Raw genomic sequence first — 24,730 nt, 5'->3', positions numbered from 1 at the left:
AATGATGAAATAAAAGAACTGAACAGAAGATTTCAAAGGGTGGCTCAAGAAGACAAAGTAAAGTATTATAATGACACGTGCAAAGAGCTGGAGATAGTAAACCAAAAGGGAAAAACACACCTGGCATTTCTCAAGCTGAAAGAACTGAAGAAAAAATTCAAACCTTGAGTTGCAATAGTAAAGGATTCTATGGGGAAAAGATTAAACAATGCAGGAAGCATCAAAAGAAGATGGAAGAAATACACAGAATCATTATACCAAAAAGAATTAGTCAACGTCAAACCATTTCAAGAGGTGGCGTATGATTAGGATCTGATGGTCCAAGCTGCACCGAAGGCACTGGCGAAAAACAAGGCTCCAGGAATTGACAGAACATCAGTTGAAATGTTTCAACAAACAGATGCAGCACTGGACGCGCTCACTCGTCTACACCAAGAAATTTGGAAGACAGCTACCTGGGCAACCACCTGGAAGAGGTCCCTATTCATGCCTATTCCCAAGAAAGATGATCCAAGCGAATGCAGATATTATCGAACAATATCATTAATATCACACACAAGCAAAATTTTGCTGAAAATCACTCAAAAGCAGTTGCAGCAGTATATCAACAGGGAACTGCCAGAAATTCAGGCCAGATTCAGAGGTGGACATGGAATCAGGGATATCATTGCTGATGTCAGATGGATTTGGCTGAAGGCAGAGAATGCTAGAAGGACGTTGACATGTGTTTTATTGACTATGCAAAGACATTCGACTGTGTGGATCATAACAAATTATGGATGACATCGTTGAGAGTGAGAATTCCAGAACACTTAATTGTGCTCATGAGGAACCTGTACATAGATCAAGAGGCAGTTGTTCAGACAGAACAAGGGGATTCTGAGTGCTTAAAGTCAGGAAAGGTATGTGTCAGGGTTGTATCTTTTCACCATACGTATGCAATCTGTATGCTGAACGAATAATCCGAGAAGCTGGACTCTACGAAGAAGAATGGAGCATCAGGATTGGAGGAAGACTCATTAACAACTTGCGTTATGTAGATGACACAACCTTGCTTGCTGAACGTGAAGATGACTTGAAGCACTTACTAATGAAGATCAAAGACCACAGTGTTCAGTATGCATTACACCTCAACATAAAAACTCATTTGTCATAGAGAAATGCAAGTTAAAGACACAATAAGATACCTCTACACAGCCACCAGAATGACTAAAATGAAAATGACTGACAATATTAAGTGTTGACAAGGATGAAGAGCAAGTGGGACTCTCACATATTGCTGGTGCAAATGCAAAATGGAACTGCAATTTTGGAAAACAGTTATGTAGTTTCTGCCAAACCAATCACATGCAGACCCCCTATGACCCAGTAATTCCACTCCTCAGAATACACCCCCAGAAAATGAGAGCTTATATCCACTAAAAGATATATACTAGAATATGCACAGGAATTTTAATTCTAACAGCCCAAAACTGGAAACTGTCAAGCATTCATTAACAGTAGAATGAATAAACAAATCCTGGTGTATTCATAGAAGGAAATACTAACAATAATGAAAACAAATGAACAACTACACTCAACATTAATTTCACAGAGATAATGTTGAGCACAGGGGGCCAGAAACAAAAGACTACTACTACATGATTACTTTTGCATAAAGTTCAAAAAAAGTAAAACTCATCTAGAGTGATAGCGGTGGAGGAGTAGTACCCTGGCGAAAGTGAGGGCAGGAGTACAAGGAAAACTTCTGGAATGCCAGAAATATTCTATATCTTAATCTGGTTTGTGTTTACACAGGTGAGTCGTTGTTGGGTGCCGCTGAGTCAATCCTGACTCATAGCGACTCTCTGTGACAGAGTATAACTGCCCCATATGGTTTCCCAGGCTTTAATTTTTGCGGGATCAGATCACCAGGTGTTTCTCCCATGTTGCTGGTGGGTGGGTTTCAACTGCCAACTTTTCGGTTAACAGCTGGGCTCTTTGACCACTGTGCCACCAGGGCTCCTTTGCAGGTGAGCACATATGTAAAAATTCACCAGACTGTACACTTTAGATCTGTGTAGATTCTCGTTCTTACGATAACTTTGGGAAGCAGAATATACATTTTTGCAAAACCTTTGTCTAAGCCACTGTCTCTTCCTCCCTTCTCCATCCCATCACTAGGGAAAGTGCTTTGAAATGATCAGTATTCCGAAAGAAAATTGTCCTTCCCTCAAAGTTTCATTGAACAAGATGTGTTTTGGAGATTTGAAATATGTAGATTTATTTTGTTATAAAACAATGCCCTGTACTTGAGGACACTGAGCCAGCCGGTCAATGCCTATGTTGAAAGCTGCTTTAAGACTCAGAAAACCACGGACAGAAGCTACAGCAATTCAGCACACATATACGGTGTTATTGGACAAAGAAAGACCAGCAGGACCCCAGCCAGAGGGCCGAAGTGAGGCCAGGGCCCACGCCTCTCCTCTTGCTAATTTAACAGAAGAAACAGAGGTTGAGAGGGGCTGAGTAGGGGCATCAAGTTTGAGATGCACAGGAGCCACTCAGAAAATACTCAGATGTTGAATGAATGAAGGGAGATGATGCAGATGGTGTCAAAGGCTCCCTCTATGTTTTTCCTCCTTTCTGCTAAGCAGCCTGGAGCCAATGCTGGGTAAATAGTCCAAGTTGCAGGGCTTGTCATTCATTGCCCTTCAGCTTTTAGTTTGTACCCTTGGCCTCCCTCAAGGACATCCCATGGTGGCCCCCTGTGGACACATTCCTATTCCTTCTTCTTATCTTCAGTCAGTGCTGCCTCTAAGAGATGAGCTTCCATTTATTCTTACTAAAATGCTAAGCCTGCCTGGGGGAGGAGGGATAAAGGATGCCATGAGGTGAGAGAAGGGTTTGTATTTTAATAGGAATCTGATCTTGGCTCAGGCTTTTGAGGGATAGAAGACTTCCAGGCTGTGAAGGCCCAGCGTCTGGGCAGCCAGACAGGATGCAGCTAGTACAGCCAGACCTGCCTCCATGCTCCATGGCCTGGCCTGTAGCTGCATGTAGTTAGCCCATGACTGAGGCTTTGGACCATCATTTTAGTGCTAGTAAAATACTTCCATATTTTTTATACCTGTTCTAAATTCATTTAGACTCTGGGCCTTTTAGCCCGTGCTGATAACGAGCAGGGCTGGGAAAAGGCCAACGGGGTTTATCTTGCTTCATACTGTTGCAGTTGTTAGGTGCCATCCAGTCAATTTCAACTCATGGCGACCCCATGTGATACGGTGGAACTGCCCCGTAGGTTTTTGTTGGCTGTAATATTTATAGAAGCAGATTGCCAGTTCTTTCTCCCACGGAGTTGCTGGGTAGATTTGAACCGACAACCTTATGGTTAGTAGCCAAGCCCTTAACTATTTCACCACTGGGGCGCCTTCGCTTCACACTATCTTCTATAAAAAGAGGGGGAGAAGAACATCCTGAATATTTATGCCTGGGCTCCTAACCAAAGCCCCATACATTCATCTTGCTCTGATCCCCAGACACTATGAAGAGGCTACCACATTGCCACTCCTCCCCTAGGGCCATACTCACTCTGTCATGTTCACTGCCTCACCCCGGGATACTTTCTTCTCAAGGTTTTGCACCAGCATGTCTCCATGGTGTTTGATGAGGGGAAACATCTGGAGAACAATAATAGCCATTTGCATTCAGGCATTGATGTATCCAAAGGAACAAAGCAAAAAAAAAAAAAAAAAAACCCATTGCCATTGAGCTGCTCCCGACTCATGGTGACCCCATGTGTTACAGAGTAGAACTGCACTCCAAAGGGTTATCTTGGCTGTAATCTTTACAGAAGCAGATCACCATGACTTTTTTTTTTCACGGAGCTACTGAATGGGTTTGAATCGCCAACCTATCAGTTAGTAGTTGAATGCCAACCGTTTGCACCACCCAGGGACCTATCCATAAAAAACAAATATCCATAACCAGCCCCAAAATAAACATTTGGGTGTATCTACTATAAAGACCTCAGTTAATCAGAACTGTTGAAGCAAAGGAAGGTTCAGGATAATTAAAAGAGGAAAGGGGTGTTCTGATTAATGAGATGGAACAAGAGAAGGATTTTTGTTTCACTGTGGTTCTTAGAATGTTTCTGAAGCTTGAATTCATTTTCTCGCTTTTGTAATTCAGGTCCATGAATATAAATCTTTCTTAGATGTGGGACTTAAGAATCGTCTTAGTGTTATCAATCACCATGCAGGACAGGAAATTGGCTGGATCTCTGGTTGGAAGGACAGCCTTGGTACAGTGGGAAGTGTTGAATAACCAGCTCTCCGAGGGTAAAAGCCTTGATTTGTGGTGTTTACCAGTTTCCCTGGTGTAAATACTCCCGCCGTGGTTAATTTCAAGCTACGAAGGTGATGTCCCAACATGGAGCTGGGAAGAGATGTGTACAGTTGACTTTCACAAGCGGTACAGGCTGGCTCCAGTTCACCACTGGGTGTACGTCTAGAAAGATATTTTTTGTCTTTTTTTTTCTTTTTCAATATATTCCAGCTATGAATTTATTCTGCTGTCCTCTGGCCCCTTTTGCTTAGAAGCCAAGTACAGATAAAAATCCAGCCAAACTGAGAGTTTCAATTTGTTTCCGGCTAATGAAAATTTGCAACAGTACAAACTCTGTCCTTTCCTTCAAGATGCTGGAGATTTTATAAGAACTATCCCACAAGCTAGTTGTGGAGATTGCAGTTTTAAATTTCTCCCCCAAATTTGTTTGGAGTGACAAATTGTGGCTCCTACTCACTCCACACCCCCCTACCCCTTGCTTCCCTTAAAGAAGTATTCTGCTTCTCTCCCAGGGTTAGAGGACTCAATTTTTCCTGTATTTCCACAACTTGAAATTCCTTTCCTGTGAGAGGATCTGCTCTTAAAGCACTTTCCAGAAGGTTCCATGAGGTCAGCATGGGAACCTCTTCCCAATATGGGCAGGGGCCCAAGAGCATCCTCTCTCCCTGGCTCCAGGAAGGAGAAGGGGAAACTCTGTGTGGTCATTCCCACTGCAGGCTTCCTCGTGTCCCTGGGATTTGAGCCCACGGTTCCCAAAACACCCCTGCCCATGTTCCCAAAGAGCAACGGGTAGAGAAGACACAAAGAGAGAGAATGTCGTCACTATACTTGTATTTGGACACTTGAGTTCTGTGACCTGCTTTCACAGGGCCTGGGCCCAGCCTCCCTCCTGGGCATTTTTTGGGACTGGCTTGCCCACACTTACTTTCTTGAGCTTCCCGCTGCTGAAGGCTGGAGAGAGAAGGGCTCTGATCCACTTCCACTTTTCATCATCTGCGATGCTGATGCTAGATATCAAATCTCCATTTAAACCCAAGTTCTAAAGAAGATAAAGTGAACAAAATCAGACACAGCTTAGGGTAGAGAATACAGCTTGGGAGTTTATTATCCAAGGGAGGATTAGACACATTATCAAAAATTAAAAAAAAAAAAAATTTGTTCTGAATCAAATAATACGTGATATTGCCACTTTCTAGAGCACCCAGCTGTGGGTTGTGAAGGTGGGCTGTCGGGGAAGGAGACGATGGGTCTAGGGTGGTGTGCTGAGATCTAACACTAAGAGCTTCACCCTTTGCCAAGCAAAGGGCTTTGTTACTAGGGCAGGGGGTTCTAAAAGAAGTCGTTGTGGAGAACGAACCAGTCTATTTCTTTATTTCTTTGCCAGAGTCAGACTGAGGAGATAATTGGGCGTGAATGTTTCTGAACAGTTAGTTTTTAGTCTAATACAACACGCTGGCGAGATTGTTGAAATCTTGTGTGAAGAGTGACTAACACCCCTTCCCCCTACCACCCTCTTTGAAATGTGAAGAAACTCAGGTACCTAAAGGGTCTGAATTGTGCTGGGGTCCCAAGGCCAGTTTGAGCCAAAATTGGGACTAGAAACCAGGTTTGGAACATTTGTCATTAATGATAGACTGAGAAAAGTAGTGGAGAACATTCCAGAAAATTGGCATCCAGCACGTTTCGGCACTGTTTAATGTTGGTATTACTGTGCTGTGGGTGAGTAGAAGAGTGATTATAAAATTGATTAAAATATGATCTTGGCTCTAGAGACACCAAAGAATTAATCTCCAATAGTGAAATTGTTATTATCATGACAGGTGGAAGTAGGAGAGATTTGGACAGGGGCCTACCCAAGATCTCTCAAATCCCCTTGCATGAGATACTGCCAATTGACAAGGGCCCCTAATCCATCATAATCACTCAGATCCTAGCCGCCATGACATATGGCTACTTTAACTTTGTAAGAGGATAAATAACATTACTTTGGATGCCACAATTGGATATTGTAATTTCCATATTAACTTGCCTTTATTTTCCAAAAGTCACCACTGGTTCTCAGGCAACCGGCCAGCCTCTTAGATTCATGCCTGATTTTAAAGAGTCAAGGCATATTTTTCAAAGCCCTTTGTTATGGATTGAATTGTGTCCCCCCAAAATGTGCGTCATCTTGGCTAGGCCATGATCCCCAGTATTGTGTGATTGTCTATCACTTTGTCATCTGATGTGATTTACAGACTGGAAGAGTTTTAAAGTGCCCAGTTGTAAAAGCCTAGATTGCCTTGAAGAGACTATTGGTGGAATTACGGACATCAAAGACAATTCTGGCGAAGACTCAGAAGGACATGAGGAGAGCTGTTACGCTGGAGATGGCCCAGATGGTGAGAAGCAGCAGTAGAATCAGAAGACCAGTGTGAGACAGCACTGAAGCCTACCAACAGATCGAGAGAGCTGAGTGCCTTGGCACAGGAGGTTTCCTGGCAGGGTAGGGTATCTCAGAGCACTTATGGGTAGAACCAGGCTTGCCAGCACATGGAGCAAGTGAGCTGAATGTCTTCTGGCCAAAGTATACTAGTGGAGTAGGGTGCCTCCAGGCACTTATTGTTGGAGCTACAGAGCTTTGGAACACTTGCCCCAGCATGGCAGACACGGGTGGTGAGGCCCAAGGCGCTGAGAGGCCAAGGATCCAGGAAGCAGAAACTGAAGAGACATGGAAAACAGGAAGCAGAGCTGCCTCAGTCTCAAAGGGTAAGGCCATGACTTCTGGGGTGTCAAAGGGTAGAGCCACTCAGATGGACTAGGTTAGTAAGAGTCACCCAAAACTGAGGGATCAGAGTCATCATTCCAGCAGGCCTGAAAAGTGGAACTGAAGCCCAGGGCCAAGGGGCCTCCATGCAGAATCTGGAGAGTGTGGCCAACACCTAGAGTCTAGAGTGCAGGGCCATTGCCTAAATGGCCTCAGAGAACAGAGAATTATTTTCAAGCCTTGAGAGCTAATGTAATGTGTTCTACTGACTTGCTTTGTGCCTGTTATCCCTTCTTTCCCTCCAACTTCTCCCATTAGTAATGGAAATATCTTCTGTGACTGATCCACTATTGTACTTTGGAAGCAGATAACTTGTATTCTAGAGTTCACAGATGAAGAAGAATTTTTGGATTTTGGACTTGGAGTTGATTTAAGACTTTTGCTATGATATGATGGGGTAAATGTGTTTTACATGTGGCAAGGACATGAATTTGGGGCCCAAAGGTGGAATGTCATGCATTGAATTGTGTCCACCCAAAATGTATGTCAATTCGGCTAGGTTGTGATTCTCACTATTGTGTGATTGTCAAACACTTTGTCATCTAATATGATTTTCCTATGTATTGTAAATCCTACCCCTCTATGATGTTAATAAGGCAGGATTAGAGGCAGTTATATTAATGAAGCAGAATCAATCTATAAGATTAGATTTTGTCTTGAATAAATCACTTTTGAGATATAAAAGTGAGAAGCCAGCAGAGAGACGTGGGACCTCCTATCACTAAGAAACAACAGCCAGCAGAGAATGTAGTCTTTGGATCCAGGGTTCCTGTGCTGAGAAACTCCTGGACCAGGGAAAGATTGATGACAAGGACCTTCCCCCAGAGCTGACAGAGAGAGGAAGCCTTCTTGTGGAGCTGGTGCACTGAATTCAGACTTCTAGCCTCCTAGACTGTGAGAGTATAAACTTCTGTTATAGCAGCACTAGATAATGAAGACACCTTCAGAATAGGAAATGGAAATATGAATATGGAAAAGGGCTTCAAGAATGTTAACTCTTCCTATCTGGGGTTTAAAGTGAGGGAAAGGAAATAACCACTGAAGAATGCCCAAGCTGACCTAGCTTCCTCTCAAGAACACGCATGTAAGAAGCAAGCTCTCCTTAGCACCTACCCGTCGGTTGGTAAAAACAGTGTAGAACTCCTTGACCAGAACCGTCTTGATGAGAACAGGGTCCGTGATGGCCAGGACAGGCTGTCTGCCGTGATAGATGCTGTTGCAGACACCAACACCCAAAACAAAATAAGAGGTAAATAGACTGATCTGTTTTTCACTTGTACAATTCAGTGATATCAATTACATTAATCACGTCATGTAGCCACCACCAATCATCGTTGCTAAATTTTCCATCGCTATAAACAGAAACTCACTAATCCCTCAGTGGTGACTCCCCTCCCTTCCACCCTGGTTGTTGTTGTTGTCTTGAGCCCTGGAGTCGTTTTCAACTCATGGCAACCATGTGTTACAGAGTAGAATTATTCCGTAGAGTTTCCTTGGCTATAACCCTTATGGAAACAGATCACCAGGCCTGTTGTCTGAGGTGCTGCCTGGGAAGGTTCCAACCACCAACTTTTCGTTAGCAGCTGAGCACAAACTGTTTGCACCAGCCAGGGTAACCACTGATAACAATTTACATATTCTAGACATTTCATATAAGTGAGATCATTCAATATTTGTCCTTTTGTGATTGACTTAATTCACTATTTAAAAAATGTTTTCCAACCCACAGTTTCCTAGTTAGCAAGTCTGGCTTTTTGGTTATTTTCTTTCTAGGAACTTTATTATTAAGCAGCCTCCCCTTTCATTTTTCCCCTTATTGCTTAAATAAAAATCTGAGTATCTAACTACAAGGATAAAGCCTAATATTATTTTTTTTCACTATCTCACACCTACCAATCCCACAATTTTTTTTTTATCAAGCATCCTATCTTTTAGCCAGGTTGAAATCTTTAGCCCTTATTGTGCACAGAATATTCTGGAGTCTTTTTCCCTCATTCTGCTTTGGGACATGCAGTCTTAAAAGTTCCTATTCAATCAGTTTTGACAAACGTGATTACCACCACCCAAGATATGATATAGAACATCCCCTCACCCATCTCCCCACACCAAGACCATGTTGTGTATACTCCTTCAGGTTTAGCTTCCTTTGCCAAAAATAGCATTGGTGAAATTTGTGCACACTGGTATGAGTATCCATAGTTTGTTTCTTCTTATTGCAGAGTAGTAAGTGTTCCATAGCATGGATATGCCACAGTTCCTTTACCCACTTTCTGTTGAGCATTTGGATTATGAATAAGGATGTTGTTATGGATTGAATCGTGTTCCCCCAAAAGACATGTCAAAGTTCTAGCCCTTATACTGGTGAATGAGACCTTGTTTGGGTATGTATAGGTTTTTCTATACCCAAATGTGATCAGTTTGATGTGATCAGTTAACAAGGTCTTACCAGAGTAGAGTGGGCCCTAGTCCCTTCTGAGTGGTGTCTTATAAAAGGGGAGAACAGAGACAGAGTTACACAGGGAGAAGATGCCATGTGAAGACTCATCTATAAGCAGCAAAGAAACGCCAAGTGTTGCCACTAGAAGCTCTGAAAGAAATATGGAACAGCTCCTCTCTCAGGACCCTCAGAAGGAATCGACATGGCCAATACCCTGATTAGGATTTCTAGCCTCCCAAAAACTAAATTTCTGTTCTTTAAAGCCACCCACTTTTTGGTATTTTGTTATGGCAGCCATAGGAAACTAAGACAGCTGCTATGACTATTCTACCATTCTAGTACAAGTCTTTTTGTGGACACATGTTCTTACTTCTCTTGGGGTGGAATTGCCAGGCCATAGGGCAAAGGTATGTTTAACTTTAGAAAAGTACTGTCAAACCACTCTTTAAAGTGATTGCGCCATTTTATGCTCGCACTGGCAATGTATGAGAGTTCCAGTTGCCCTATGTCCTCTCATCAATACAGTTGTCAAGATTCTACTCTGCTATTAGCTCCTCTAAGAAGATTTGGGAGGGGCGAATCCTTGTCCAGTGCCTGATTTAGGACTCTGAATGCATGCTTGTGGCCCAAATACCAGCTGATTAATTTTCAAGTGGACTAGGATATTGAAATGCCTCCCAATCCACTATGTGAGTGATCGTTGTGAAGGTCGGGGTGTTAGACGACAAAGATGACAGGGGACACTGTGGCCTTGCTGCCTCATTTTCCAGGCTGGCTGATGGGTTGGACTTTTATCCAGCATGGTGCTGCTCCAAAGAGAAGGCTCCAGCTGCCTTACCTTCCTGTGGGGGTGGAAGAGGGCTTAATCGTGAGAGTCTTACCCCCATATTTTGCCATATTTCTTAGAACATTCCAGGTCAAATTCTAACATTCCCTGAAGAAGAAGAAAGTCTGTTAGACAGGTGATAAAAGGGCTGTACGTAAAATGTTGTGTAATTACTGCGTAGACACCTCAAGGGCCCTTCTCCATCTCCCCATTCACTGTTTCCCAAAGGGATGTGTAGGTTAACTATTTTAAGACAAGTTAGAAAAAAATATATTTTATTATAGTTATATAACTATAGCACATTAAATTCAGAATTTCTAAGATATTGTTTCTTAAGATAAAGCTATGTAGATTTACTCTGGTGTTACAGGGTAGAACTGTGCTCCATAGGTTTTCTTGGCTGAGATCTTTATGGAAGCAGATTGCCAGGCCTTTCTCTGTGGAGCTGCTGGATGGGTTTGGACCATCAAGCTTTAGGTTAGTAGTCAAGCACAAACTGCTGCACCATAACTTGATGGCAATGGCTATATTGGTTTAAGTAAAAAAAAAAGGGGGGGTTGTTTTAAAGAAAATCATTAAGTAAATAATGGTAGAGGTGGTATTTGGATATGGGCAAATATGAATACGGTAACTGAATGTCAAAAGTTTGGACAACGTTGGACTAGGTCAAAATCCTGACCATATACAAAAGGAGATGATGCAGGGATTTAAACCATTAGCCCTTGGCCTCATAAAATTCCCACCCAGGGATGGGGAGAGAAAGACCAGAAAGCAAAGTGTTCTAGACCACTTTTCAACCTGAAAAATCAGCGCTGTTTGCATCTATTTTTCTACATTAGTCCACTAAGTGGAACTTAGCTGCAAAGGGCAGATTTATTATGGCAACAATCTCCTCACTACCGGCCTTGCTTTCATCTACTTGGGTTGGTGCTGAGAGAGCTGTGGAACATGGGAATGCCATCTCATCTCCCCAGCCCACAGAGGGAAGACATTGCTCCCAGGAGACTTAAAAAGAGAAATCCAGACATTCCATGGTGAGAATCCATCTGGGCCCGGGGATTGTGAAAAAGTATTTCCACCTTCAGCCTGTCAAACCTTCTCCTGTGGGGATTGTAATAACAAGGCCTCTTAGCCTCGCCTTGGGTCTCGGTTATAGCCCTCCTTTCTCCTCATCTTCCTAACCTACCTCTTAATTTCAAGACAGAGGGCGAAAGAATTAGAATTAGTTGAACTGGACAGGGGATTCCAAGCTCTGGGTGGAAAATGACTCTGACACACACTCACCTTTCGATATTCCAAAAATGTCCCAACAAATGGCAGAGGCCTGGGTCCAGGAATACCCAGCTTCTTAAAAAAATTATATGGCCATATCCCATACCTGTGATGGAAAGAGAGGCTGAAAATGAAGATGCTCTGTCCAGTGGAACTTTCTGCCATGATGGAAACGCTCCATATTGGTGCTGTTCAATACAGTAGCCACTAGCCACATGTGACTACTGAACACCTGAAATGTGGCTCATTGGACTGAGGGCCTGAATCCATTTAAGGCCTAGTTAGATAGCCAAATGAGCCAAAACACCCCTTCAGTCCACCTGTCTCATTTATTCTTTTGCAGGGAGTGGTGAGGGAAGGGGAGCCCCTGAATGGTGTAAACGGTTAATACACTCGGCTGCTAACTGAAAGTCTAGAGGTTCCAGTTCACCCAGAGGTGTGTTGGAAGAGTGAAAAGGTGATCTACTTCAGAAACATCAACCACTGAAAACGCCATGGAACACAGTTCTACTCTGACACACATGGGGTCACCATGGGAACCTTGTTTCTTATGTTGCCACATGAATTTCCATAGTTTTTGTTGTTGTTGTCGTTAATCAATGCCAACTCATGGCAACCCTTGTGGCACAACGTAGAACTGCCCCGTAGGGTTTTTTGGCTTTTGGCTGTAATCTTTACAGAAACAGATCACCAGGCTTTTCTTCCACAGAGCTGTTGGCTGTGTTCAAACCTGCAACCTTTACGTTAGCGTCTGAGCGTAAACTGCTTGTGCTGCTCGGGGCTTGACATCTAACTCTGGATAAAAAGAATTCTCTGAACTACATGAGCTACTCATGTCATCCTGACCTGATAGAGCTCCAAAACTTCTGTGAAAAGGTAAACTACAGAATGATAACATATGTATGATTTCACCTTATCTTCTTTTTTTCAATATTTTATTGTGCTTTAGGTGAAAGTTTACATAACAAATTAGTTTTCCAATCAATGATTCTTATACTCATTGTTCCGTGACTTGGCTGCAGCCCCACAATGTGTCAGCACTCTCCTCATCTCCTCCCTGGGTTCCTGTTTCCACTAGTCTAGTTTCCCTGCCCCTTCCTTCTCATTTTTGGTTTTGGGCAAACGTTGCCCTTTTGGTCTCTTATAGTTGACTGTTCTAAGGAGCACATTCTTTACAGGTATTACTGTTTATATTTATAGCCCACTCTTTTTCAGACTGGCAAGTTTTTTTTTTTTTTTAATTTTGTCCTTCGTTTTTTACCCATTTTAACCAGGACCTTCTATTATGATCCTCATCGGAGTGGTCAGTACTAGTAGCCAGGCACCGTCTAGTTCTTCTAGTCTCAGGTTAGAGGAGGCTGTGATTCATGTGGGCCATTAGTCCTTGGGATTAATTGCTTCCTTGGGTCTTTGGTTTTCTTCATTCTCCTTTGCTCCAGGTAAGAAGAGACCAATATTTGCTTCTTAGAGGGCTGCCCACAAGCTTTTAAGGCCCTAGACACTACTCATCAGGTTAAGATGCAGAACATTGTCTTTATGAACTGTGTTTGGCCAGTTGACCTAGATGTCCCCCAAGACTATGGTCCTTAGTCTTCAAGTCCAGTAGTTCAGTCCCAATATGTAAGTAGTTTCTATAACTGTGCCCACTATGTGCTCTGTTATATACATATGAGTATGCATGTAGCATTTACAAACATGTATGTAGAAATATCCACAACCAAACCTATGTATGTACATGGGTATATTATACTCCTGTATGACTTTCCTCACCTAATTAGCATCATGTTAGTCTATGTATCTACTCACAAATTATTATTTATTATTACTGTTCTTGCAGGATTGTGTATGTTACAGCATTTACCATAGTTGCCCTTTTTTCTTGCGTATCTCTCAGTATTTTCCTTTGCCTTGGTCACATTGTGCTGACTTCCCCGATATTGTGTATTGCCTTTCCCTTCTCCAGAATTAACACTTGCCTACTATCTAATTAGTAACTCTCTCTCCCTCCCTTTCCCATCCCTGGTAACCATCAAAGAATGTTTCTTTCTGTGTGTAAACCTATTCATGACTTTGTATATTTGCAGTCTCATGCATTAATTGTCCTTTTGTTGCCGACTTATTTCACTCAGCAAAATGTCCTCCAGATTTATCCCTGTTGTAAGATGTTTTGCGGATTCATCATTACTTTATCATTGTATAGTATTCCATTCTGTGTATGTACTACAGTTTATCCATTTACCCATTCGTCCGTTGATGGGCACTTAGGTTGTTTCCTTCTTTTTGCTATTGTGAATAATGCCACAGTGAACATGGGTGTGCATATGTCTATTCGTGTGACAGCTCTTATTTCTCTAGGATGTATACCTAGGAGTGGGATTCCTGGATCATATGGTAATTCGGTTTGTAACTTTTTAAGGAAGCACCATAATGTTTTCCATAGTGGTTGTATCATTTTACATTCCCACCAGCAGTGTATAAGAGTTCCAATCTCTCCATGATCTCGCCAACATTTGTTCTCTGTTTTTATGATCAGTGGTGCCATTATTGGGGAGGTGAGATGGTATCTCAGTGTAGATGAAACAGCCTTATAGTAGACGAAGATGCCATCTATGACTTTCATAGCTAGAGAGGAGAAGCCAATGCCTGGCTTCAAAGATTCAAAGGACAGGCTGACTCTCTTGTTAGGGGCTAATTGCAGCTGGTGACTCTAAGTTGAAGCCAATGCTCGTTTACTATCCCAAAAATCCTAGGATCCTTATGAATTATGCTAAATCTACTCTGCCCGTGCTCTATAAACAAGACAACAAAGCCTGGATGACAGCACATCTCTTTACAACATGGTTTACTGAGTGTATTAAGCCCACTGTTGAGACCTACTGCTCAGAAAAAAAGGATTCCTTTCAAAGGATTACTAATCATTGGCAATGCATCTGATGGAGACATATAAGGTCACCCAAGAGCTCTGATGGAGACATATAAGGAGATTAATGTTGTTTTCATGACTGCTAACACAACCTCCATTCCATAGCCCCTGGATCAAGGAGTAATTTCAATTTTCAAGTCTTATTATTTAAGAAATACTTTTTGTAAGGCGATAGCTGCCATAGATAATGATTCCTGTGATGGATCTGGGCAAAGTAAATTGAAAACTTTCTGGAAAGGATTCACCATTCTAGATGCTATTATGAACATTTATGATTCATTGGTTGAGGTCAAAATATCAACATTAACAGGAATTTGGAAGAAGTTGATTCCAACACTCAGAGATGAGTTTGAGGGGTTCAAGACTTCAGTAGATGAAGTAACTGCAGATGTGGTGGAAATAGAAAGAAAAGTAAACTTAGAAGTGGAGCTTGAAGATGTGACTGAATTGCTGCAATCTTGTGATGAAACTTTAACATATGAGGAGCCATTTCTTATGGATGAGCAAAGAAAGTGGTTTCTTGAGATGGAATTTACTCCTGGTGAAGATGCTGTGAACATTGTTGAAATGACAACAAAATATTTAGAATATTGCTTAAACTTACTTGATAAAGCAGGGGCAGGGTTCAAGGGGTTTAATTCTAATTTTTAAAGAAGTTCTACTGTGGGTAAAATGCTATCAAACAGCATCACGTGCTCCAGAGAAATCTTTCTTAAAAGGAAGAGTCAATTGATGCAGCAAAATTCATCGTTGTCTTATCTTAAGAAATTGCTACAGCCACCCCAACCTTCAGCAGCCACCACCCTGATCAGCCAGCAGCTATCAGCATAGAGGCAAGATCCACCAGCAGCAAAAAGATCATGATTCGTTGAAGGCTCAGATGATGGTTAACATTTTTTAGCAATAAGGTATTTTTCTATTAAGTTATGTATTTTTTTAGACATAATGCTATTGCACATTTCATAGACTGCATTATGGTATAAACATAACTTTTATATACACTAGGATACAAAAAAAATTGTGTGATACTGTGATATTTGCTTTACTTGTGGTGTTCTGGAACTGAACCCGCAACATCTCTGAGGTATGCTTGTAGATTTCTTTGGGTAGTACTGACATTCTCACAATGTTAAATCTTCCTATCCATGAGCATGGTATGTTCTTCTATTCATATAGGTGTCTTTTGGTTTCTTACAGTAGTGTTATGTAATTTTGTTTGTAAAAGTCTTTTATATCCCTAGCTAGATTTATTCCTAATTACCTTTTTGAGGTTTATTGTAAATGGTATTGTTTTCCTGATTTCCTTTTCGGAGTTCTCGGTGAAGAGGAATGCAACTAATTTTTGTATGTTGATCTTGTGTGCTGCCAGTTTGCTGAATCTTTCTATTAGTTCCAGCAGCTTTCTTGTGGAGTCTCTTGGATTTTCTATGTATATGAGCACATCATCTGTGAGTAGTTTTCCTTCTTCATTATCAGTTTGCATGCCCTTTACCTCCCTTTATTGCCTTATTGCTCTAGCAAGGACTTCCAGTACAATACTGATTAATAGTGACGATAAAGAGCTTTCTTATCTGGTGTCTATTCTCAAGGGAATGCTTTCAGTCTCCTTCCATTGAGAATAACGTTGGCTGTTCGTTTTGTATATGTGCCTTTAATTATGTTGAGGAATTTCCCTTCTATTCCTATTTTATTGATAGATTTTACTAGGAATGGGGGCTGGGCTTTATCAAATGACTTTTTTGCAACAGTTGAGATGATCATATGATTCTTTTCCTTTGTTTAATTTATGTGGTGGATTATGTTGATTGATTTTCTAATGTTGAATCATCCTTGCATACTTGGTATGAAGCTCACTTAGTTGTAATGTATTATTATTATTTTTTTTGATATGCTGTTGAATTCTGTTGGCTAGAATTTTTTTGAGAATTTCTGGATCTATATCCATGAGGGATATTGGTATGTAATTTTCTTTTTTAGTGGTGTTTTTGACGGACATTGGTATCAGGTTTATGCTAGCTTCATAGAATGAATTCAGGAGTATTCCTTCCTTTTCTATGTTCTGGAATAGTTTGAGTAGGATTGGTGTTAACTCTCCTCTGAATGTTTGGTAGAATTCTCCAGTGAAGCCACCTGGGCCGTGACTTTTTTTTTTTTTGGAATTTTTTTTTATGGCCTCTTCAATTTCTTCTTTTATTATGGGTCTGTTCAGATCTTGCAACTCGGTTTGTTTTAGTTTGCGTAGGTAGTGTGTTTCTAGAAATTTGTCCATTTCTTCTAGGTTTTCAAATTTGTTGGAGTATAATTTCTCATTCATTATATCTTCTTAAAAATCCTCCACAACATATTGAAAGGAAATCCACTGATTCATTAATTGCTATAAATGTTTTTATTCATTCAGACAAATCAAAGGTAGAAATTCAAGTTCTGGGTTCCCATGTCAGTAGGTCAGAGAGAATCCTTTTTATCCAGAGTAGATGTCAGATCCGTGGGTGGCACAAGCAGTTTACATTCCACTGCTAACCTAACGGTTGGGGGTTTGAACCCACCCATCAGCTTTGTGGAAGAAAGGTCTGGCAATCTGCTTCTATAAAGATCAAAGCCCCCCCCCCCAAAAAAAAACACCCTTATGGAGAAGTTCTACCCTGTAACACTTGGATTGCCATGAGTCGGAATTGTCTTGACGGCAATGGGTTACTTGGAAGATACAGGAGCTGTCTGTACAAGGGAAGACTTTCTGCCTTGAGTGGCTTTTTAGAAATCAGGACAGTACTTTTGTCTATGGACCAAACGCAGCTGCCCTGGAGGCAAAGAGATTCCTTTTGTTGGAATGCTCTTCTTCTAAAGGACCAGTCAGAAACCAGTTACCAAGGTGTGTTTCCATTTAACGGTGAAGCAGCTAGGTATAGGGGAAAGGGGAGGGATATAGCTTATAAAGTTCCATCCTTTATTAGAAGATGTGGGGAGAAAAAAGGTGCTAGCCTTGGCCTACGACCAACCGACATTCCAGTCCTGAACCAGCTGCTTACTGGCTGTGTGATCTAGGACAAGTCAGCCCTTTGTATCTGTTTCCTTGTCTCTAATGGAAACTAGCCGGCATCGAGTCAACTCCAGCTCACGTGTGTCAGAGCAGAACTGCACTCCATGGGATTTTCGATGGCTAATTTTTCATAAGTAGATCACCGGGGCTCTCTTCTAAGGTGCTTCTGGATAGACTTGAATCTTCGTCATTTTAGTTAGCAGCACAGTGAGTTAGCGTATTCTACCAGCCAGGGACTCCATCTAAGTAGGGAAGTACCTTATAGAGAGGGTGGTGTGAGGCTTAAACAGCCACGTGTTATGAGTTGAACCGTATTCCCGAAAATGATATGTTGATGTCCTAATCCTCGGTGCCAGGGAACACAATCTTATTTGGAAACAAGGTCTTTGACAGGCAGGTCTTGTGTTGGGAATTCAAGCTCAGACTCCAGGCCCTGGGCTGTGCCACCCATTGTGGAGTGGACACCTAGGCACCCCATCTACCCACCCTGGGTGTAGCCCTGAGGACCTGCTCATAGGGGCATGAACACCCCATCCAGCTGAGTAGGTGTCCACAGACCAGGGCTTCCTCCTTATCTCAGGGAGGTGTGCCCCTATGCACTCCTGCTTCTCCTCACCACCACTCGCCGGGCCCCCACACCCTCTTTCTTCTACTCACCCTCCCAGTCCCAACACCCTCCTGCTTCTCCTAACCCCCCCAGCCCCCACACCCTCCTTCTTCTCCTCACCTACCCAGCTCCACACCATCCTCCTTCTCCTCACCCCATCCAGCCCCCCACACCCACACCACCCCTTTTTGCCCCACACAGTAATCTCAGGGCCCCAGATATTGGGGAGACTGAGCTCTCCCCACACACCTCTTTTAATCTTCTTGGATGAGGACTTCCCAGCCCCCCACAAAGACCCAGAGTGGGAGAAAACAGTGGAAACTTACAGCAGCAAGAGGGCACCGCAGGTTGCCAGGAGCACCCAGGTCTCTGCCCCAAGGCTGGGCAGAAGAGCCATGCCAGGCTTGGGTCTGGGCCTCCAGCTGCAGAAGGACAGGTCTGCAGGGCAGCTCTGTGGATTTTGTTTACGTGGCTGCAGGTCACATGTGCCTCTGGGGCGGGCCTGCTGGGAAACTTCTTGCACCATCTCCCTACCTAACCAGGAGGAGGAGAAGGTTTGGGTGCTCACTGATTTCCTGTGATGACATGTGTTTTGGTTTCAGAATGCTGGGCTAATCCTGGAGCAGGCGACCCTCAAGGTCACCAGCTGGCCCCCCTGCAAGGTAGGGCAGCCCCTAAGTCCTCAGAGCTGCTCCCCGGTTAGCCTGGGGATTCAGCATGCAGGTCACACAGCCCGAGGCCAGCAATGTACCTCCATCTGCCTCCTGGTTTGTACGAGCTCAAGTGCACTTGGGGTGGGAGTCTTGCTTTCTGATAAGGAACTGCTCTCCCTGCAGCCCCCAGAGAATGGGACTGTCCCCGGCGTCGGTCCTGTGTTTGCCCCCTGCCTCTTCTCCAAGTCCTCTTGCCTTCCAACTCCTTCTCTTCCTCAAGAGGGAAAAAAGACGCTAGCCTTAGCCTCAGACCAAGCAACATCCCAGTCCCAACCCAGCCACTTACTGGTGTGTGATTTTGGGAAATTTACATAGCTCTTTGCACCTGTTTCTTGTCTCTATGAAAACCAGATGTCGTGTCAAAACAAGCCTGACTCATGGCACCCCCATGTGTGCCCAAGTAGAACTGCACTCCGTAGGGTTTTCAGTGGCTGAATTTTTGAAACTAGATTGTCGGGCCTTTATTTCGAGGCACGCCTAGGTAGGCTCAAAACTCCAACCTTTCAGTTCTCTTCCTTTGGCACTGTCATGGGTCCACGTGGTAAAGACAAGGTTTTGTGGTACGGATATTCCACAGTCAGTTTAACCATTCTTCTGTTGAGGGAATTTTGGTCGTTTCATATTTTAGCTACCACAAATAAAGCTGCTGTGAACCATTGTTCGCAGATGGGGACAGACATACATTTTCCTCACTGGGCTAAATGTCCAGGGTCCTGTGGCAAGTGCACGTTTAGGTTATTTTTTCTGTTATTGTTGCTGTTGAGGTCCAAATCTTCCATTAACTTTATTATAGCAATTCCATTTTTTCCCCTGAGAATGTCATTTTTTAAAAATAATCATTGTGTTTTCGGGAAATATTTACACAGCAGTTTAGGGTGTCATTCTGAAATCCCCTGGGGACTTTGGGCTTGACTTCCAGTCTCATTTCTTCAGCCATGGTGTCTGGAGCAAGCAAGTCCCCAACTCTCTGGTGCTCAGTGTTCTCCAAAATGTCCCCTCCCTCAGGGGGAGGTGACTGGACTCTCACCTGCAAACTCCGTGGCCCTATGGGGTGAGTGGGACTTTCTTCTTGAAGCAGTCCACTTGGGGACACCATGGAATTCTCTGGCCCCCAAAGCCAGCAGGCCAACGATGGCTTCTCATTGGAGAATTGGACAGAAACAGAAGCCTTTTTCAGAAGTCTGGTTCAGATTCCACGCCGGAATGTAGTGGTTTGCTTCCTGACGGCAGAAGATTGCCTTATCTGAGGAGAAGCAGGACGTTTTAAGACCACAGAGCACAAAATTAACAGCTTGCAACGTGTGCCTGTGCTGCCTGTTAATTAAGTGAAGCCATTAAAGGGAAAGAATTTTTGGCAAATACTGAGGTACTGGTACAAGCAAAGCCTTGGACACGTTCAAATCATTTTAAACTCAGTGTCTGGTGAACAAATCATTTTTGAAAAAGCAGCTGTTTGATCTTAAGGGTTCCAAAACCTTCTGTGGCTCCCAGATAAACTATCAGAAAGTCATTCCACTTTATGGCAAATTCAAATCTCTAAAACTTAATTGTGGAACAACCAAAATGTCTATCGATAGTCGAACAGATAAACACAATGTGGTCCGTCCACACAATGGGGTGTCATTCAGCCATAAAGAGAAGTGAAGTCCTGAGAGCTGCTGCAACATGGATGAACCTTGAGAACACGAGGCTGAGTAGAAGAGGTAAGACACATATGAGAAAAATATTGTATGATCCCACTTACATGAAATATCTAGAACAAGCAAATGCATAGAGTCAGAAAGATTAGTGGTTACCAGGGGCGGGGGAAGAGGGAAATGGGGGGTTATTGCTCAAGGGGCATTGAGTTTCTGTTGGGGTGATGACAAAGTTTTGGAAACAAATAGTGGTGATGGCTGACGACGTTGTGGATATAATTAATGCCACTGAACGGTACACTTAAAAATGGTTAAAATGGCAAATTTTGTTATATATATTTTACCACAATTAAAAAATAACTCAATTTCCTCAGAAATTGGCCACAGTCATGTCAAATTTCACTCTTCTTAGGAAGTACTTTAAGACTTTGTCACCAGCCTGGATACCAGTCCTTGCTTTGGCATTTTCTTAGCCCTGTGGGTCTCATTAATGCTGTGGTACTAACCAGGGTGAACAAGACCATTGAGGCTTCAGAGAGTCACCACTGCTGTCACCTTAGAATCACACAGCAGAGGCCGTGGGGGCTCTATGGCCTCCCTGGAACTTGCCGGCTCAATGCAGTCAGGTGCTTTTCTATAGTCAACCCTTTGTTGTTGCCAGTTGGCCATTGAGTTGGCTCCACATCATGGCGCCCACGTGTGTGTCAGAGCAGAACGGTGCCCCAAGGGGTTTTCAGTGGCTGATCTTTCAGAGTAGATCGATAAGCTGTTCTTCAGAGGTGCCTCTGGGGGGACTTGAATCTCCAACCTTTCAGTCAGCAGCTGAGTGCATTTTTTTTTTACTGCCCCGTGACTCTTGTGAACTGTTTGGCCCTTTGATAACTGGCATCTCTGTGTACAATGAAGTAATTGCCCCACATCAGTTGGGGACAATAGGGATCACCCATTGCTTCTCACTCAGGGTTGAGAGGAGATCTTGGTTGAGGAAGGGACATGCAGAGAAAGGAGGAAACCCGTTTTGTGTTATCCTTTACCTGAGTCAACCCCAAATATTTTTGTTGGGTGAGTGCAGGGATGTTAACCTAGAAAGTAAGGTCCCTGCCTGGTGATAACAATTAAAATAAGTCCATGGTTTTCATGTGGCATTATGCCCTGGTGATGCCTCTTTTGTGGAAAGCAGACCAGCTGGCCGCGGAAAGCTACAGCGGAAGAACACTGTGAACTGGTCATACCTGAATTGGTGAATCTTTGTTTTGATGCTGGAGACATCGGCTGTCTCGGTCGTGGAACAGGCTTACTCTGCTGTGGTATTCTCTCCGAACCTAGGAAGCATGAGGGGGACGAAGCCCAGGTTCCCTGGTGGATAGGGTGTGAACTGTCTCAGGTTAAGCTCATCAAAAGATATTTATTAAAGGGATGCCAAGAGCTCTGGGAATGGACCAAGTGTGCAAACTAGCAGGAAGAAAGTTCTGGAAGGTCAGGCAGTTGCAGAGAAAAAAATCTCAGAAGAGCTTCCCAGCTTGAACTTCCTGTGCTGGGATTCATAGTCCAGGGGAGAGTGCTCACCTGTCACCTCTTGGCTTGGGAGGACAACCTTTAAGCATGGCCTGAGGTAACGCCTTAGAGGTAGTGAGGGTATCACTGAGAGCAAGATGGACTTAGGCAGCTGAGCCACAAGCAAACTGCACCCTGGCAAGCTTGGCCACCCTGGGCCTTACTCAGCTCAAAGTTGCTTCACCAAGTGTGGGTGCCAATGGTTCAGGGATTTGAGTGGACCCAACAACAGATGAATGAATAAGCATAACGTGGTCCATCCATACAATAGAATATCACCAGCCATAAAGAGAGAGGTAGTTCTGTACATGCTGGGACATGGATGACCTTGAAAACATGATGCTGAGTGAAATAAGCCAGGCTCAAACAGACAAATACTGTATGACCCCACTTATATGAAATAGCCAAATATGAAGAAATCAAAGCTCATTAGTGGTTACCAGGGGTGGGAGGGAGGAAAAGGGGAGGTTGGTGTTCAGGGGACACAGAGTTTATGTCAACGGTGGTGGAAGAATTCAGAAAAGGAGGGCGATATTGGTTACACAACATGAATAACGTAATCAATGACACTGAATTATACACGTTAAAATTGTTGAACTGTCAAATGCTTTGTTACGTATGTTTGTACCACACTCACACACACAAGCACTGCTATGAACAGTAAAAAAATGTATCTGAGTGTTGGCCAGGTCCTCACCCTCCTGAGAATCTGGCTCTCTGTGAAGGAAAGGGGGGACCAGACCCCGAGTCCCTTTCAGATGAACATTGAGCTCACGCGGAAGCAGGCCCCACCGCCCTGTGGCCCCCACTGGTACTAAGCCCGCTCATGGTGATCCCACTACCGATAGTTTGGGGCTGGGGGAAGATGGCGGCTGGGCTCCTCCCAGGAAGGAATCTGCGTTCAAAGGGGGCCTTTGGGCACATCCTCTGGCCTCTTCCCCTTTCTCATCCACGGAGAGCTAAGTGCAGATTCAGAATCCCAGAGGCAATATTAAGGCAACTCCTCTCCAATCTAGGAGTTCCCTGGGTGACAAATGGTGAAACGCTGTGCTACCAACCGGAAGGTGACAGTTTGAACTTACCCAGAGGTGCCTCCAGAGAAAGACCTGGTGATCTACTTCCGCCCTGACACACACGGGGTCGCCGTGCACTTCTGCCCTGACACACACGGGGTTGCCGTGCACTTCTGCCCTGACACACACGGGGTCGCCGTGCACTTCTGCCCTGACACACACGGGGTCGCCATGGGTCAGATGTGACTCCTTGGCAACTGGTTTGGGTTTTTTTTCTTTCCACTTCATCCACCACAACTCAGCTGAGATTCTCTTCTAATTGATTTTTCCTTCTCGTGTGGGTTTTCTTCTCCAACTCTCATCAAGAAGATAATGGGGATTTCTTTGCTCTGTGAGGAGTGGTTGCAGTTTGAAAGTTCTTCCATTAACTTTTCAAGAATAATGGCAAGTCTTTGCATTACACACGCAAAGTTAACTCATGCCCTTTCTCTTCATTGATAGAGAGCAAGTATAAAAACAAACAAAACAAAAAAGCCCCGAACCCAGGAAAACAGCTGCTGTCCAGTCGATTCCAACGCGTGACAACCCCAGGTGTGCAGAGCGGAACTGTGCTCCCTAAAAGGCCAAATGTTGTTTTTAAGGCCGTAACCTTTCGGAAGCAGATAGCTGGGACTCTCTTCTGAGGCACCTCTGGGTGGATTCAAATTGCCAACCCTTCAGTTAGTAGCCAAGTGCTTATCCATCTGTGTCACCTAGGGACTCCAGTGTGAAAGTAGGGAAAATAAAACCGCCTAAGTATCACGTACGTTCGCACCGTGGAGAGTACCGTTGGTCACTCTGTCATGCAGAGCAGCAGGAGCCTTCTCCAAGGCCACTGACCACAGGTCTGAGAAATGGAATCAGAGACAGCTCCCTGGAAGGCAGCGCTATGCAGGGGTTAGGGCTTCAGGTTCTGGAGCCCGAATGCCCAGGTTTGAAGTCCGGATCTGCCACCTGCTAGCTGTTGATGTGGGGTGCTGTCCAGTTGATTCTGACTCACAGCAGTCCCGAGTGACAGAGTAGAACTGCCCCATAGGGTTTCCCCTAGGCTGTAATCTTTACAGGAGCAGACTGCCAAGTCTTTTCTCCCACAGAGCCACTGGTGTGTTCGAACCGCTGACCTTTCAGTTAGCAGTTGAGCGCTTAACCGTTGTGCTACCAGGGCTCCTGCTAGCTGTCTACCATTGGGCAATTGCTCTACCTCTCTGGGTGTGGCTCCTCATCTATAAAACGGGGTCCTGACTGCACCTACCTCATAGGCTTATGCTGGGAGTTCTGTTGTGGTTGTCAGTTGCCGGGGAGTCGACTAAAACTCAGGGTGACCCCATGAGTGCCGAGCAGAACTGTGCTCCACAGGGTTTTCAAGGCTGTGACCTTAGGGAAGCTGGTTGCCAGGACTTTCTTTCAAGGCACCGAGTGGATTCGAACCACCAACCTTTTAGCCAGCAGTCGAACACCTAACCCTTTGCGCCACCCAGGGACTCCAGTGGAAATTCTACGGGAGCAGTGTCTGGCATTAGGCAGTGTTTGGTGGATGCCA

General features: G+C 43.8%; 1 protein-coding gene across 1 annotated transcript in view; it reads right to left on the bottom strand.

The window, feature by feature from the left end:
• Positions 1-18,636, bottom strand: part of LOC126087141 (cytochrome P450 3A21-like) — a 37,825-nt gene extending 19,189 nt beyond the window's left edge. The window contains exons 1-6 of the mRNA XM_049904232.1: positions 18,561-18,636; positions 11,680-11,773; positions 10,451-10,503; positions 8,246-8,345; positions 5,252-5,365; positions 3,571-3,659 (exon numbers count right to left, since the gene is read on the bottom strand). Coding sequence (XP_049760189.1) covers positions 3,571-3,659; positions 5,252-5,365; positions 8,246-8,345; positions 10,451-10,503; positions 11,680-11,773; positions 18,561-18,631 — 521 coding nt within the window. The 5' untranslated portion in view covers positions 18,632-18,636. The remainder of the gene's footprint in view (positions 1-3,570; positions 3,660-5,251; positions 5,366-8,245; positions 8,346-10,450; positions 10,504-11,679; positions 11,774-18,560) is intronic.
• Between the last annotated feature and the right edge of the window lie 6,094 nt (positions 18,637-24,730).

This window comes from Elephas maximus, chromosome 12 (genome assembly GCF_024166365.1).
Source record: "Elephas maximus indicus isolate mEleMax1 chromosome 12, mEleMax1 primary haplotype, whole genome shotgun sequence".
Lineage (NCBI taxonomy): Eukaryota > Metazoa > Chordata > Mammalia > Proboscidea > Elephantidae > Elephas > Elephas maximus.
This window is presented reverse-complemented; position numbering and strand designations above follow the sequence as displayed.